Raw genomic sequence first — 15,551 nt, 5'->3', positions numbered from 1 at the left:
AGCAAGAATAAAATAAAACAATCGATACCTAAGGAAAAGAGAACTATTAAAGGCTGAATGATGGAAAACTACTTAAGAAAACAAAACAAATTAAAACGAGCAAAATAATTCAAAAAAGTATTTAACTTTAAATAATTGGTTACTGCAAGTAATATTGGCATCAGAGGCGGATTTAAGATTTGAAGGTGACGAGTATCATAATTTTCTTTAATGTATACCTTGTAATGACTAATACGGAGTTTGTTAGGAACGTTTATTCGATTTTTTTTGTTGATTCGGGTCAACTTAATATGTGTTTTTATTTGTAAATATGAAAATTGCATCTCAAATATCAAAAAACAAACGTAATTAGCATTTTAAATAAGGAATCACACCTTTATTGTAACAACACAACTAAAATTAATATTTTCACCAGGGAATTACATCTTTTTCTGTATATTAAAAATAAATCTACACAAGTAAGATAACATCTTCAATAAGGGAATTACATAAATCAGAATAAGAAAATTAAAAAAAAAATATTTTCAATAGATAATTATACCCTATAAGTAAAGAATTAAATAAACTACAAGTTCTCAAAAATCAAAATCATAAATCTCATTTTTTAAGCAACGGTTACGAAATTTTCATCAGTAAAGAGATTTAAAGTATAATTAATAACCATAAAATAACACAAAATTTTATGATATAATTAAAAAAAACTCATAGATTTGAGATTAAGAGGAGAGCTTATTTTATGTAATTTTAAAATTTTGGAGTCTCTTTTTTGAATGTTCTTGCTAGTGACTACATATAAAATAATAGAATAGGAAACAAAAATATAAAAAATAATAAAATAACAAATAGAAAAATGGGAGGTAGCGGGAAAGGGAAATAACTTGGAAAAAAAGAAATAAAAAGCACAAAGAAAAAGGAAAGTCGGAGAAGGTTCGAGATAAATTCCAACTTGAATTTTACACACAAGAAAAGTTTCCAAAAGGGTCTACAACCATGGCACATTTCTCTAGTTTACAATTGCGGGTGCCAGAATTAAATATTTAATTTAATTTAAGAAAATTTCAATATAAATATATGATAATTTTATTATCTTAGCGGGTTTCATGTCACCCCATCCTAAAGGGGTGGATCCGCCCCAGGCATATCAGAGTTGGGGGAGATTAGTTCATGCAGGAACTTATTTAGGCGATAAATGACAATAATAGTGACGATAATCATGATGAAATCTTGATGAAACAAGAAAAAGAAAATGAGAAACTTGCACTTCAATATATCCCTTTGAGAAGAATATCATCTTGAATAGGCATGGCCCATAAACAAAAACGACTAAGTGATAATATTCATAAAAAATACCCCCAATACAATAAGAAATTGTGCTCATGAATCGTGGCAATGCTCCAAAACTCTTGTGCCCTAGAAGCCAGGTAACATGAGAATGGGACAGTAGCCTTTGGGTTATGTATTGACAAGAACTTCACCCTCCAATCTTGCAATTTCGATTCATTTTCCTCTGTCGCCTTCTACCGTTCGATTAAAAGGCGGCATTGTGCCTACCCTAATAAGGTTAAATATCATCAATGCAAAAAGGCTTCATAAATTGACCCAATAACAAAATTTAAGAAAAAATTTAACACCATCAATTTTGAAAAATAGTAAGTCGGCTGTTTCTACTCATGTCATAGTCTGTAACACCTTCGATAAGGATAAGTTCTCCCTATGAAAAAAAAGGCTATCATGTTACAGGTGAAAATAAAGAGATCCTAAAAGGATAGAGTATTTGCACAAATGGGATGAACACGTCTGAAAAAGTGCACATAATAGGCCGTAGGTTGGGGTGTACATAGGTTGGGTTGGCTCGAAATTTTCAATTATCAAACCAAACCAATGGTGTCGGGTATTTAAATTTATAAACCAAACCAAACCAATAAAGTCGGGTTTTTCAATCTCGAATTTTTTTTGGGTTTTCGGGGTTTTTTCCGGTAAAGTCTTCATAGTATAAAATATGTAACTTGTGCTCCAAATATTTCTTAAGTCCTAGTAAAATACAACTATATAAGTATTTTTCAAGAAACTAACACAATAATATGAGATAAGTCATAGCATTATACTAAAATATTCAATAACAAAAATAAAATAATAAAATTATATAAATCAAATATTGCTAATTAATAAGCCATAATGAAAACTAACATAATCTAAAAATATTATATATATAGGTCATGCTAAAATAAGTATAGCTAATAAGTACTAATATTAATATATAACTAAGCACTAAAGAAAAAGATAAACTAAGTTATGCATTTTCATTGTAAACCAATGTAAAACTAAAATAATTATCCAAAACTATCGTCATTCCTAGTATTGAATTGAATTTCTTTTTGTTAGCATTAGTATTGATTTGAACTTTATTTGAGTTACTACATTTATGGGCTTTAAAATTTATTTACCATTCAAGAATGTTAAGTTTAAACTTGAAATAATACATTAAAAGATAAATCTATGAAAAAGTTTAAGAAATATTTATAAATTATATTACAGTAAATATTTATATGTATAAAATATTTTTAAAAATTATATAAATGTACTATCGGGTTGGTTTAGTTTCAATTTGACTTTTTTTAGTTAAAACCAAACTAAACCAATTATGTTCGGGTTTTATTTTTCAATACCAAACCACATCGGATTTTTTTTCGGCTTGACTCGGATTATCGGGTTGATGCGGTTTATCAGTTTTTTTGTACACCCCTATCCCATCAAATGAATGTTCGTACTAATATTCGTAAAGGATAAACTAGTATAGTAGAATTTATGTCCATAAATTTTAACACTTGAGCTCCATATATAGAAGAGAAAGCAAAGAAAAGAGGAAGAGCGTCAATCAAGGCAGAGGTAGAAATCCAAATATAAATACAGTCGAATCTAATAATTTTTGTTTAAATAATGTATTTGTATTAAAAATTTATTAAATATATACAAATTAAATTTAAAATCTAATTATTAGCACTTAAAATTCTTGTTCTAAAATTTAGAACCCATAAAATTAAGATCTTAGCTCTAGCTCTGTATCCGGTTAAAGAGCTAGGACAAATTAAGTACCGAATTGTGAAGGCATGGCTAGCAAATGTATCATGTATGTGCTAATTCAATGAGTTTTGTGCGAAATGAGATGACGAATAGACTTCCAACTGATGATGATTTCTCAAGAGGAAGGAATACATATTCCAACAAAAATGGGACAGCAAAATGTCCGGACACGTGTACGACAAGGATGATTTGGACTAGACAAACAAAATTGATGTTTGTTGTTCATGTCTATGAATATTTATCATATCTTTTGCATTTATGTCAGTCAAGTGTTTTTCACCGCGGCTGGAATTATTATGCAAAATGGGTGGATTAGTGATTTATCAAATGGGCAAGGGTATTTACGTAATTTCAATTCGCCCTCTCTTTATCGCTGCTATAAAAGAAAAAGGATTGCACTTTGGCAATGTAAATCATTAAGAGTCAAGAGAAGTGAAGCATTGAGTTCCATAGTTCTCTCCACTACTCTTCTTTCTGCTTAAGGCTTTTTTTTTAGTTGTACAAGGTATGAAAGGTTGCAACTGATCATCTTGTAGTTTTCTTCTTTTTCTAGTGATTTAATTTTCCTCCTTTTCTTATATATGTTTTTGGTAGCAATCATTAAGAAATAATTAGTAACCAATTGTCAACTTTTAAATATACTACCACTTCTCCTCTCCCCCTCCAAGAATAACAAATCAAAGAAACTAGCCAGAAAACCTACGAAATACACGTTTCGCTTCATATATTAGTGTTTACTTCAAATTTTGAAATTTTAAAAGTTATGATAGCCTATATATATTTTTCTTTCTAGAATTGTTTCTTTTCCTTCTTTTTTCTTTTCATGTAGTCTTTTGATCATTAGTAGAATATTTTGAACTAACTTGGAGAATTTAGTAGCAAAGAGTGAGAAAAACATAACCGAAAGATAGTAATCTTAGAGCAAAAAGGTATGCTATAGAGGAAAATACTAGTTAAAGAACTTAACTAGATGCATTGTAATTGATAAAATGGGCGCCTTAATTTACATTTCTTAATCATTTTCTATTATATTTTCAATAATTTATTTTTTATACCTTCACAGTATATATATAAGTTAAATCCTTTTATGTTATTATTAACGTCTGCATTTCCATATTTGTATGTACATATAAAGGAAAATGATGGATAAACCGAGTACCACAAGTTTACTTCGTACAAAGTCTGATCAACTGGTAGAAGCAATTTCGGCAGCAATGGGTGCAACGAAGTCCCCGATCAGTGAGGCGGTGGGAGGGCCGGAGACGCTGTCGAGGAAGTCAAGCAGGCGGCTAGCTGCGGCGTCACCGGGGCGGAGCAGCAGCAGCATAGGGAAAAACACTCATATTAGAAAGTCAAGAAGTGCTCAATTGAAGTTTGATTTAGATGAAGTTAGCAGTGGCGCCGCCTTAAGCCGCGCCTCTAGTGCCAGCTTGGGCTTATCTTTCTCCTTCACCGGCTTCACCGTGCCACCGGATGAGATCGCCGATTTGAAGCCCTTTAGTGATGATGATATTCGTAAGTATATATCTATCTTTTTCTTCTTTTACTGATTTCTTGCACGAGTCCTATTAGTTATAGTTCGACTCGAACTTCTGTCGTATCAAACTTAAAAATATATATGCAATTTATTGTTTGTGTTACTTTTCAGCAAATGAGAACTGATTTCCAGTTTAAACTAATTAGTTAGCTCATAAAAGGTAATAATATTTCTTAAATTAACATCACCAAAGTTCCTTAACGTGATGCTTAATTTTCTTTCACCTAGCTATGCTTGTTCTCTTTCTTTCTCTTAATTACTTTTTCGTCCTTAAGATAATAGCAGAAGCAGAAACAAATTTCGTTCTATAGCATGAAAAATAATATTAAAACTTAATAAATAATCATTTTCTAGTTCTTTTTCCAAAATGAAATGAAGGTTTCATAAGTTTGCCAACGTTTCTCCTTTCTCCTTTTTAATTGTGGCCCTTCTTTGTGCACCACAAAAGCTCATAATTCCAAACGACATGAGTGCCCTTAGAGAGAATTAGATTTCTGGTTCGAATAATCCTTGACCCTACTTATGCTAGGGTATTTGCGTCAATTCGCATCCTCTCAACGGCCATATTTATTCACTTCTCTTTATTTTCCTTCCTCTCGAGGGCATGTTAAAGATGACAAAAGCTGTTACTATAAGTAGTGCTAGCAATAGGGAAACTATTAAAGATTTAATACCGTTAAAAGCTTAAATAATCGACAAATGATTGGTTCAAGAAATGGAATGTTCATAGGATTAACAGGAAAAAGAAGTTCAAACGTTTGTTTGTTTGTTTTATTTTCTTTTCTGCTTAAAGAAAGAAAAGCCAAAAAAATCTTCGCCTTACCCATAATAGCCTCGGATTTAAGGCGAAAAGGACTTTTTCATTTGCATGGGTCAATGGAAAGTTAGAAACTGCCAGACTGACTCTTTGAAGTCCCTAAAGTGAGAAACTGGTGAAAAGTGGACCCCTTCTTTTTGTTGTGCTAGTTTGGACGCAAAAACAAACCCAAAAAGGAAAGAAGGTAAACACAAGTGTTGAAACTTGAAAGAAGCCTTTATTTCTTTTCTTTTTTCTTTTGTCACCCCTCTTATTTTGTGCTTTTTTTTTTCCCTGTTTCGGGAGAGTTTTACGTAATGAGTGCGCCATTCTAACCTAATATGAACGTCCTAATGAAAAGTTTCTTTTACTTTCTTTTGCAAATTACAGCTGAAGAATACATGTAATTGTTTCAGGAACTTGCATCATTTCTTCGTTGTCATTTAAATTTTATTAGATGGTGTCAAAAAAGTCAAAGATTAGTGAAGTTTAAATTTTTTTAGTGAGACTTATTAATAATGGAAGCAGTTTGGCCAGATTCCCACTCATATATCTACAATGGAAATCCATAAACTTGTCACTCTCCACAATTGTCAATATAGCCACATGTCTGGCCATTGTTTGTTAAAATTGGAGAACGTACAAAAAGTGGACCTGTTATAGGATTTCGTTTTAAGTCTTATCATGGTGCCCACTTTGTCTGTACAATACTTTGATAGTGGTGAGTGGGATATATAGCACTCAGTGAAGCAAAACCCGAGGCAATTAATTCAACAATAAAAAGGAATCACGTATCAAAATGCTTAATATCATGGACTGACAAATACACCCTAAGCGTTAGCAATTTTTAAATTCTTTGGAAAACCTATTTGCATTTTAGGTCCCATAATGGTTACAGAATTTTGTGCAACATTTGTTCCTCTCTTAAATCTTGACAAAGAAAAATACCAACTCCATAATACACCACATTTCACTTGCTTTTAACTTAAAATACTCGTCCCATGCCCTTAGGCCACTAAGCACATTCGCTCTCTCTATGTATGCAAGCTAGTCTTCAGTTTTCATATCAATCTAGTTGATGGACATTTGAAATACACCATTGTTATTGTAAACTATATCCTTAGAAGAACGAAAATGAAAAGATAATTAGGCTGGAAAAAAATAGGAAGAATAAAAAGGGTATTTTGCTATTAGAAGTTAATGTGAGTAGTGGTAAATCTTGGTCTCGAGTTTGTGATAAGATAACCAAAGTGATTAATATGCTTGTCTTTGGTAGGAAGTAAATATGTGAGAAATCATCTAGCCTGGACTTCATGATCACAAGTTATATATGTACTTTTTGCAGCTGAAGATATTGAAGCTGGCACAAGAAAGATGAAGATTCAAGCAGAACCTACCTTACCGATATACCTCAAGGTGAACCTAAGCTCAAAATGCAGGCAGTCAAAAAAACTCAAAAAGCTTTCTGAATTTTGGTTTTATCTAGCAAAGCATGTGTAACGGTGTGTCAAACCCCCCATCTTCCCTGCATGCACACGGATTGATCGGATACTATGTATTTGGACAGGCAAGGATGGAGGTTTATGTTGAGATCAAAGCGACCCTTTGAACATGGCAAATATTTGATGTCAGGTTCAGTCTTGTACAGAATCTCATTTCATGTGGTATTTTTGTACAAGACTTCCCCTTTTAACAAACAACACTATAGAAGCTTAAAAGTGTTCACAAAATGCATGTAAACACAGAAACTAGTTTACAGAACCAGCACCTGGGATCGAGTTGACGTCACCTTCAGCACTCAGTTGCTGAGGATTCACAAATATTCGACGGCGTCAGCTTTGGTATGAAGAGAAATAGAAGCAAAACCTGACCATAAAAGATGTAGACTAGAAGCATACTCTGTACATCTTTTTGGAAGTTAAATTGAGCTGCATAAACTTATTCTCAAGCTAAAAAAGGGATCTCAGATTATAACTTTTTTATTCCTTTCACAAACTCTGCAGTTTACTGAGGTATGCTACAAGGTGGTTATTAAAGGAGTAACATCAACAAGAGAGAAGGAAATTTTGACCGGAATCAGTGGTTCTGTTGATCCAGGAGAAGTTTTGGCCATGATGGGGCCGTCTGGAAGTGGAAAGACAACGCTCCTCAGCCTGCTTGGAGGAAGAATAAAAGAGCCAACAGGAAGAGGCTCAATCACCTACAATGAACAACCATACTCAAAGCTTCTAAAGAGCAGGTAACCCTCCATAATTCACCAAGTGGTATACACTAGAAAATCTTGAGAACACAATACGAATGCCATATTTTTTCATGATAATTCCAATCTCATGTTGCTAAAATCAAATAACAACGGCTCATGTAGTTTAACAGAAGCTAATAATTTTTAATAAAAAACATTATGCGATGCTACTGCTGGAAATTATCATGCACCTCATGTTTAAATTAGTTGCCAAAGTAATTTGAAAAAGATTAGTTGCCAGAGTAGAAGCACAGGAAAGAGTACTCTGACAGAGATTTTGATCATCTCATCTGTGATTTATGAAGCAAAAACAAGAGATGTACTAACAAATATGCACAGGAAACACACTTTAAACAAACTGGCATCTAAGTTCGAGCTAAATGAATTTGATTGCATCATAGATTAAAGTCAGATATCAAGGTATCGGTCTACGCAAATACAAACATAAGCAGAGTTCAAGGAAAAAAACTTGCACAGAATCTAACATGGATGTGAAAACTTTGGCAGGATAGGATTTGTGACTCAAGATGACATACTATTTCCTCACTTGACAGTGAGAGAAACACTAACATATGCAGCTCGCCTACGACTGCCAAAGACATTGACAAAGGAGGAGAAAGAAAAAAGAGCCATAGATGTGATATACGAGTTGGGACTAGAGAGGTAATCGTTTCTCTACTTGACAAGTTCTCTAATTTTCATGACATGCAGGGAACCATTAAGCCTGAGATCATTACTAAGGCCACTTTCAGTCATCTAACAAATGAATAGATGGTCATACTTTAATAAAGCGAGTATTTGACAAAAAATAACCTTAGATTGACAAACAACAAGATGCACAATTTCTTTGGTGAAAGCTAATGAGGAATGTGATGTTTACAGATGCCAAGATACCATGATTGGTGGTTCCTTTGTTCGTGGAGTTTCAGGGGGAGAAAGAAAGCGTGTTTGTATCGGAAATGAGATCATAATTAATCCATCCCTACTGTTCCTTGATGAACCCACATCGGGGTTGGACTCTACAACAGCTTTAAGGATGGTTGAGATATTACACGATATAGCTGAGGTAACGTTTCTCTCAGTTTTATCCAAGACCATCATAGTACTTCTAACTTCATCATAGAGGGAGTCTATGTTATCCTGTTAAAAGGTATCCAAGCTAATCCTTTTGAGGCACTTTGCACCTAATTTTGTCTCAATCCTGTGACAGGCTGGAAAGACAGTGATCACAACAATCCATCAACCATCCAGCAGACTTTTCCACAAGTTTGATAAGTTGATTCTTCTTGGCAAAGGGAGCTTACTTTATTTTGGGAAGGCATCTGAAGCAATGGTCTATTTTTCAGCTATAGGATGCTCACCTCTGATTTCAATGAATCCAGCAGAGTTCCTGCTAGACCTTGCAAATGGAAACCTTAATGATGTCTCTGTTCCATCGGAGTTGGAGGACAAAGTGCAGATCGGGAACTCAGATAGAGAGACAGGGAACGGAAAGCCAACACCAATAGTTGTGCATGAGGTGAATAAAATTTACATTTATTACCCAAAAAACTAATGCACAGCCGAAAGAGAAAAGACCTCAAGCAATCACTTGGCATGAATTTAATGTTTTTTATGTTCCCTTCTTTTTTTGTTTGTATGAATCCTGCTTTTCATATGTCAATTTCTCATTTTCCCTGAACAGTATCTAGTGGAAGCCTACGAGACACAAGTGGCTGAGAGTGAAAAAAAGAAACTTATGGCCCCCATGATGATTGATGAAGAGTTGAAGTCTAAAGTCTTTTCTATAAAGAGAGAGTGGGGAGCAAGCTGGTGTGAACAATACTCCATATTATTTTGGAGAGGACTTAAAGAACGGCGGTATGATTATTTTAGCTGGTTGAGAATCACTCAAGTAATTGCAACTGCACTTATCTTGGGTATGCTCTGGTGGCAGTCTGGTGGTGATAGTCCTAAACAAATGCGAGAACAGGTATGAGGCTCTACTCTTGTATGCACAAGATGATCAAAGGATTTGACATTAGGTTCCTAAATGAAAGCTAATATCTAAGATTACAGAGAATGTATCATTCATCCCATGTTCATGGTTTCGATCAAAAAATCATAAGTCTAAAACAAATAGGAGAGAATAGGATTATTCAAGAACCTCAATTAGAAACTCTATTAGCATATATGCCAAGACACATTTATGAATAGAGAATCTCATGTTGAATCAAAATAGAAGTCCTAAAGAAGCAAACTGAAACATTTACGAAACTTTTCTAATATGCACTAGGAGCATAATTGCACCAATACTGAAATGTGAAATTCACTGCAGTCGGGATTGCTGTTCTTCATTGCTGTGTTCTGGGGGTTTTTTCCAGTTTTCACAGCAATCTTCACATTTCCGCAAGAAAGGGCAATGCTGAACAAGGAACGATCTGCTGACATGTACAGATTAAGCGCATATTTTTTGGCTAGAACCACCAGTGATATTCCACTTGATCTTATACTGCCAGTGCTCTTCCTTTTAGTGGTATATTTCATGGCAGGATTGAAACATGACGCTGATGCCTTCTTCCTAACTGTGCTTACAACTTTCCTCTGCATTGTAGCAGCTCAGGTACTCCATGTTTTTCTTTTTTTCCATGTATAAACTGACAGTTTCCCTACCTTGGTAATTTGAATAATCCTTACTTCATTGTTGGCAGGGATTAGGACTAGCAATAGGGGCTACACTAATGGATTTAAAGAAGGCAACCACTTTGGCCTCTGTTACTGTAATGACCTTTATGTTAGCTGGTGGATATTTCGTAAAGGTAAGGATGCACTATCCTCTCACATCGAAATGATTTACCTTAGAAGCTGTAGTTCTGATATAGGATTTGAATTCTGCAGAAAGTACCAGTATTTATATCATGGTTGCGGTACCTATCCTATAACTATCAAACGTACAAACTCCTTCTAAAGGTTCAATATAAGGAGAAAAATGACTGGGTGGACGGGATTAAAGTAGGCAGCGGTGTAAAGGAAGTATGTATACTACTAGCTATGGTTTTTGGCTACCGGCTCCTGGCATACATATCTTTGCGAAGAATGAAGCTTCACTCAGGTGCTTAGATGATGCAAATGATGGTTCATTTCAAACTAAACAACTAGTCTATGCAGCTTCCACTGATCATAAAAGGTACCTGATTCTGATATAAGTTGCAGCACAAGGAAAGAAGATTTGGCTGCAGTGCCTGATGAAGTTTTAGTTTTTCGTTTTTCTGTTTACCTCTACGCATAGTTGTAAATTTTTAAATCTATTAGAAACTAGAAACAGAAATGAACTGTATGTAGAATGTTCCCATAGATGCTGAGATGGAGATCATATTCATGATTACTCCTTTAAAAATTTTGGTTCCATTGTACCTTTCATGTTTGCAGCAGTTTCCAAAGTAAAAACTGAGACACAAGAGTTCACTTTTAAAAAGTTTCCAACTGTGCATGTCAAATCTGAATTAGTTGCACATTCAGAAGGCCCCAGAGCTCAGGAACATTGTAGTATGGGAAAAATCAATGGTGATGATTAAAAAAAGAAATAACTACAGTGGGTATAAGGAAAAAAACTACTTGGAGATTTGGTAGGGGTGAGAAATTAATAGCCCCTCCCTTCCAACTTAGGACCAGGAAACATGTAATAAGCAAGAGCTCATATTCTACTGTATGTTAGCATTTTGGCTCCAAAAGTTGAGATAAAGTTTATGTTTTGGTGGATTTAAACTTATTAAGAACAAAAGGGGATTTGATATGAACTTCTCCGTCATGCCAGTGATAAAGTTATTGATCTTTGAGGGGGAAGGGTTTTGTTTTTTTAGAGTGTAGACACATCTTTGGTGAAAGCCATGAAGAACTGTTGAATAGATAGTATGATACTATAATTTATGCTCAAAACATAAGCAAAAGAATTAATCTTAAGTTAGAAAAGTGAGGGTGCTCACTACCCATATTAGAGGTGACAAATGTGGAAAACCAAAAGCTAACCCTTTTAGAATAACAATTGCATGATATGTATGTTAAGGTTAAGATTGCGTATTTATACCATCTGTGAGTCATATTCATGAACTGCTTTTAGCAACAGTGAGTTGAGATGCTTCTGTAATGATGTTCTAATAAGTCAATACAGGAAATACTAAAATAGCGTTAAAGTATAGGTTCAAAGCCAACAAATTTATCTCCTTGTATAATCGCAACAATCACTTAATTTAATAACAATAGCAATTAAACTCACTACAAAATAGACAGAAAACAAGGGCCTTCCACTGAAACACTAACACGTTTCAGTTGAAAAACATCTAATGAAAAGCAATTATATATTGATGGTAGACATCAAACAGAAGCTTGCTAACCAAAACTGAATTCTTTCCATGACCAAATACCTTAACTAGATTGTGTTTCGCGGAAAAGAGCTAAAAGTCTCGTGTGGTAAAATTTGGCACCAACTAATGCTTTGTTAACAAAGAATCGCGTGTCATTTTCTTTTAATAAGCATTAATTACCATGAAGTTTCTTGAAGAAGCCGGCCACTTGCCTGCCAGGATATACTATGTTTCTTTTTATCATGCCAACCAAGTTGCCCACGAAGAACACTGTCCAGTACATCAGAGGCCTTTTCTCAAACCCTATGATAAAAGGAGGAAACTCAAGTCAGACACATTCCGTATTTCAGTTACTACATCTGACATGAATACAAACATTGTAGGTACCTATTATGCCACATATATACATATAAGAGGCACACTAATAGGGGCTGAAGACAACTCTGCATACATGACCAATTAGTATTTAGTCACCAAACAGGCACACAAAGCAATATCATAAACCACTAATTTGAAATTTCAAAAACCACATCTCTGATAGCGGCAATGGTATGAAAATAGACGGTTCTGTCTACGAATTTACATAAATCAGCAGCAACACGATAAGCCCTCATTACTCCTGAAATTCAAGGGAAAGAAACCATCTTCAACGCTATATAAATCAGCAGAAAGAAAAAGCAATTACATACGGAAAGAATTATTTAACATACAGTGGTATTGAATGGCAAACCCTTCGGATTTCTCTGTGGCATATCGTGAATGGGTCTTTGGCCTTCCCACATAGAAGATGGATGCAAGTCCCGATGTCAACTCATTTAGCAAGCATGAACGTATCTAATAAGTGAAAAAAGCAATTTTTGCTAATATTGTATTGTTAAATAAGAATGAATGAGAAAGTTATCAAATGGTAATTGGATTGTTTTAGTCGTTAATATATACCGCTTCATAGAAATAGTCCTTTTTTAATCATAAAATTGCAATATATTAAGAAGTAAACAACATATAATTAATGTGTATTATTTATATGTCGGTTAGAAAAAGTAAATAATGAATCTATTATTAATATAGATTGACCAATCACTAAAGAACTGAAGCTAATGTTACTAGTGTCAGGTAACTTCCCAAAGCAAACTAGGTTATTACAAACTCTATCCAAAATATGCTTGTTAATTTAGAGTTCATTTAGACACAAAAATGGGGTTGAATTGTGTCTCACCCTATTTTTGCAATTTCAAAGAACCTGTTATTTGAACTAACTATCCTGACACAAACAGAAAAAAGGTGCGAAATTTTACTAACATGAAGATTTTATGTGGGAAACCTCCTTACTCAAGGGAGTAAAAACCACGACCTACCTCAGTAGGATTTGCTTCAAACTTCACTAACTTCAATTGAGTAATTTTAGGTTACAACTCTATAACCAAGGTGAATAACTCTAGTACCCTAACCCTACAATCAACCAAATTATAGATATCCCTTTTCAAACTAACTCTAGTCTATGAAGCTAACAAAAACTCAAGTTTATGTACTAACCTATAATTACACTTCAAAAAGCAAGTAGGTTATAACTTAGAACAATTGAATCTAACCTAAACAACTAAAGAACTTTCGTGCCTTCGTGTTCTGGAACAGGTTCTTTAGTTGAGCAGCTTGAATCTCCAAGAGGACCTTCTTGCCGAGATTGCTATTGTCAAGAATAATTATGTGAATTCGTTCAAATAGCGCAAGTCTTGAACAACTATAGAATGTCTCCTTATATAGGTGTAAAGTAGGCTGAAAATCTCCTCTAATTAATGCTCCAAAACCTAAAATATTTTGGTTAAAAAAAAACTTTTCCTATTTTGATTTTGTTTCCTTAATTATTCCAACTCCTCAACCTTTTTTTTAAATGCAAGTATCTCTGTATCGAATCATTTCCGAATAAGAATACCTCCAATTAATATTTTTTTTGTCGTGCATGAGTAGGTTTTCTTGAGGAATCCACTAGAATTCAGACATTTCGCATCTGATCAGCATTCTGGACTTCATCTGCTATGAACCTGGTTCTTGCATTATTCATATATCACATCTGCACACCAGTCTAATAGCATAGCAACCTGTCCATGAACCTGGTTCTTTCAACACAGTAGATCTTAGGTTTGTTAATCATCAAAAAATATTTTGATGATGACAAACCTATGCAAATCATTGGACTGATCGATTAATTCTTCAGCATAAGAGCTAATTTCATTGGCAGAACTCTTCATCAAGTTTGTCCATATTTGCACAAGTGTAAGGGACTCTCTTTTCATTAATCGCAATCCTAAAGTTGGCTGGACATATTTCAGTTTTAGAACCTGCAAACAGACAAACTCATTGATAGAATTTCCGGTGTGTATGTAAGAACTAAGTCTACTGATCAGCATATATGTATATACTTAACTTTTTCCTTTTGGCATCATTGAAAAACAAAGCGTTAGTAGTGTCAAAATTGAGAATTTATCAATATCAAACTCATGGATACTGGGCTACACTAACATGAACACAATGTCAGCAACTCAAACGTTTAACTCAGTAAATTATCCAAATATAATTTCACCAGTTTTACCCAAAAAAGAGGAAATTCGATTGATTTATCATTGTACATTAAGTCCAGAGGGCCCAAACCAAAAGACAGTTAAACAAACCCGTCAAATTGCCAACTAAAAAAAACAAAAAAGAAAAACAAAAAAACAAAAAATTGTCATAGAAGGGACATGACTAGGGACTGACTAGGACAATACTAGGATACCGAAGAGGACAAGAGACCAGGTTCTTTACCGAAAGAGGATTGCCCATGCAGAAGCCCCAGAAGCTTATCAAAGCGAGCAGTACCAGCATCCTTGTCTCTCTTTATCTCCTCCTTCAACCTTCTATTCTCCTTTTTCAAGGAGGTATTCTCTTCCTTCAGTTTCTCTTTTTCTTCATTGGCAGCAGCCAACTCTTCTAACAGGTTGGTGACCATACTTTTTGCTCTTTGTCCCTGGAGGTCTAGCTATACAGTCACATTCGTTTAAGTCTTCCTCATCCAACATGTCTTTCTTGGTTCCTTTTTTAGGTCCTCTTAGTGTAACCTTAAAAATGTTTGAACACTCTAGTCAGCAAAAAATCATAAGGCAGTGCATGAGTGCCCTTTCTTGATCTGTTGCCATTGCCATATATTTGATCATTAAGGAGGGTAGAGTGATTTTCCTATTTCGATCCAACACCTCCATAACTGCCAGGTCCAAGTATGTGGTCTCATGCTTCCTCTCTAATAGGGGTTGTAGATACTTGTTCACAAACTTAGACATGAGCTTGTGAACCAATTTCATTTCTCCTTTTCAAATATTCCTTGAGGTAATCTTCTTCCTTTCCTGAGTGTACTTGGAAGTCAAGTACATGGAGTCCTCCTTCTCACCCAAATCAGGCCACCCACACCGCACATAGGTGTTAAAACCCTCCACATGCACATTCAGTATCTCGCCTAGTAACTTGGCATCAAGAACCAGGTCCACTCCCCTAACTTTAGAACTCACTATGCCATCATCAAGCACC

General features: G+C 34.6%; 1 protein-coding gene and 1 long non-coding RNA gene across 3 annotated transcripts; one reads left to right on the top strand and one right to left on the bottom strand.

Annotated features, from left to right (window-relative positions):
* Nucleotides 1-3,485: 3,485 nt before the first annotated feature.
* On the top strand, nucleotides 3,486-11,032 carry LOC107795683 (ABC transporter G family member 22). The gene is made up of 11 exons (XM_016618359.2): nucleotides 3,486-3,586; nucleotides 4,217-4,596; nucleotides 6,760-6,830; nucleotides 7,418-7,653; nucleotides 8,164-8,319; nucleotides 8,539-8,722; nucleotides 8,867-9,175; nucleotides 9,341-9,628; nucleotides 9,974-10,258; nucleotides 10,347-10,454; nucleotides 10,534-11,032. The coding sequence occupies exons 2-11, from the start codon at nucleotides 4,221-4,223 to the stop codon at nucleotides 10,753-10,755; spliced, it is 2,235 nt and encodes a 744-aa protein (XP_016473845.1). The 5' UTR covers nucleotides 3,486-3,586; nucleotides 4,217-4,220; the 3' UTR covers nucleotides 10,756-11,032.
* On the bottom strand, nucleotides 7,481-12,844 carry LOC107795684 (uncharacterized). 2 transcript variants are annotated; one of them, XR_012703227.1, is made up of 5 exons: nucleotides 12,707-12,844; nucleotides 12,524-12,615; nucleotides 12,384-12,439; nucleotides 12,177-12,299; nucleotides 7,481-7,614 (listed from the first exon to the last, which is right to left on the bottom strand). It is a non-coding gene; the product is annotated as an uncharacterized LOC107795684 (long non-coding RNA). The 2 variants fall into 2 exon arrangements; XR_012703226.1 differs by having other exon boundaries at nucleotides 12,527-12,615.
* Between the last annotated feature and the right edge of the window lie 2,707 nt (nucleotides 12,845-15,551).

Source organism: Nicotiana tabacum, chromosome 19, assembly GCF_000715075.1.
Source record: "Nicotiana tabacum cultivar K326 chromosome 19, ASM71507v2, whole genome shotgun sequence".
Taxonomy (NCBI): Eukaryota; Viridiplantae; Streptophyta; class Magnoliopsida; order Solanales; family Solanaceae; genus Nicotiana; species Nicotiana tabacum.
This window is presented reverse-complemented; position numbering and strand designations above follow the sequence as displayed.

Bases quoted from the DNA above. Each gene is read 5' to 3' on its own strand.
- LOC107795683 (XM_016618359.2), top strand. From the start codon at position 4,221: ATGATGGATAAACCGAGTACCACAAGTTTACTTCGTACAAAGTCTGAT. The intron at 9,629-9,973 runs GTATGAGGCTCT...AATTCACTGCAG, and splicing joins CTAAACAAATGCGAGAACAG to TCGGGATTGCTGTTCTTCAT. The intron at 10,455-10,533 runs GTAAGGATGCAC...TGAATTCTGCAG, and splicing joins CTGGTGGATATTTCGTAAAG to AAAGTACCAGTATTTATATC.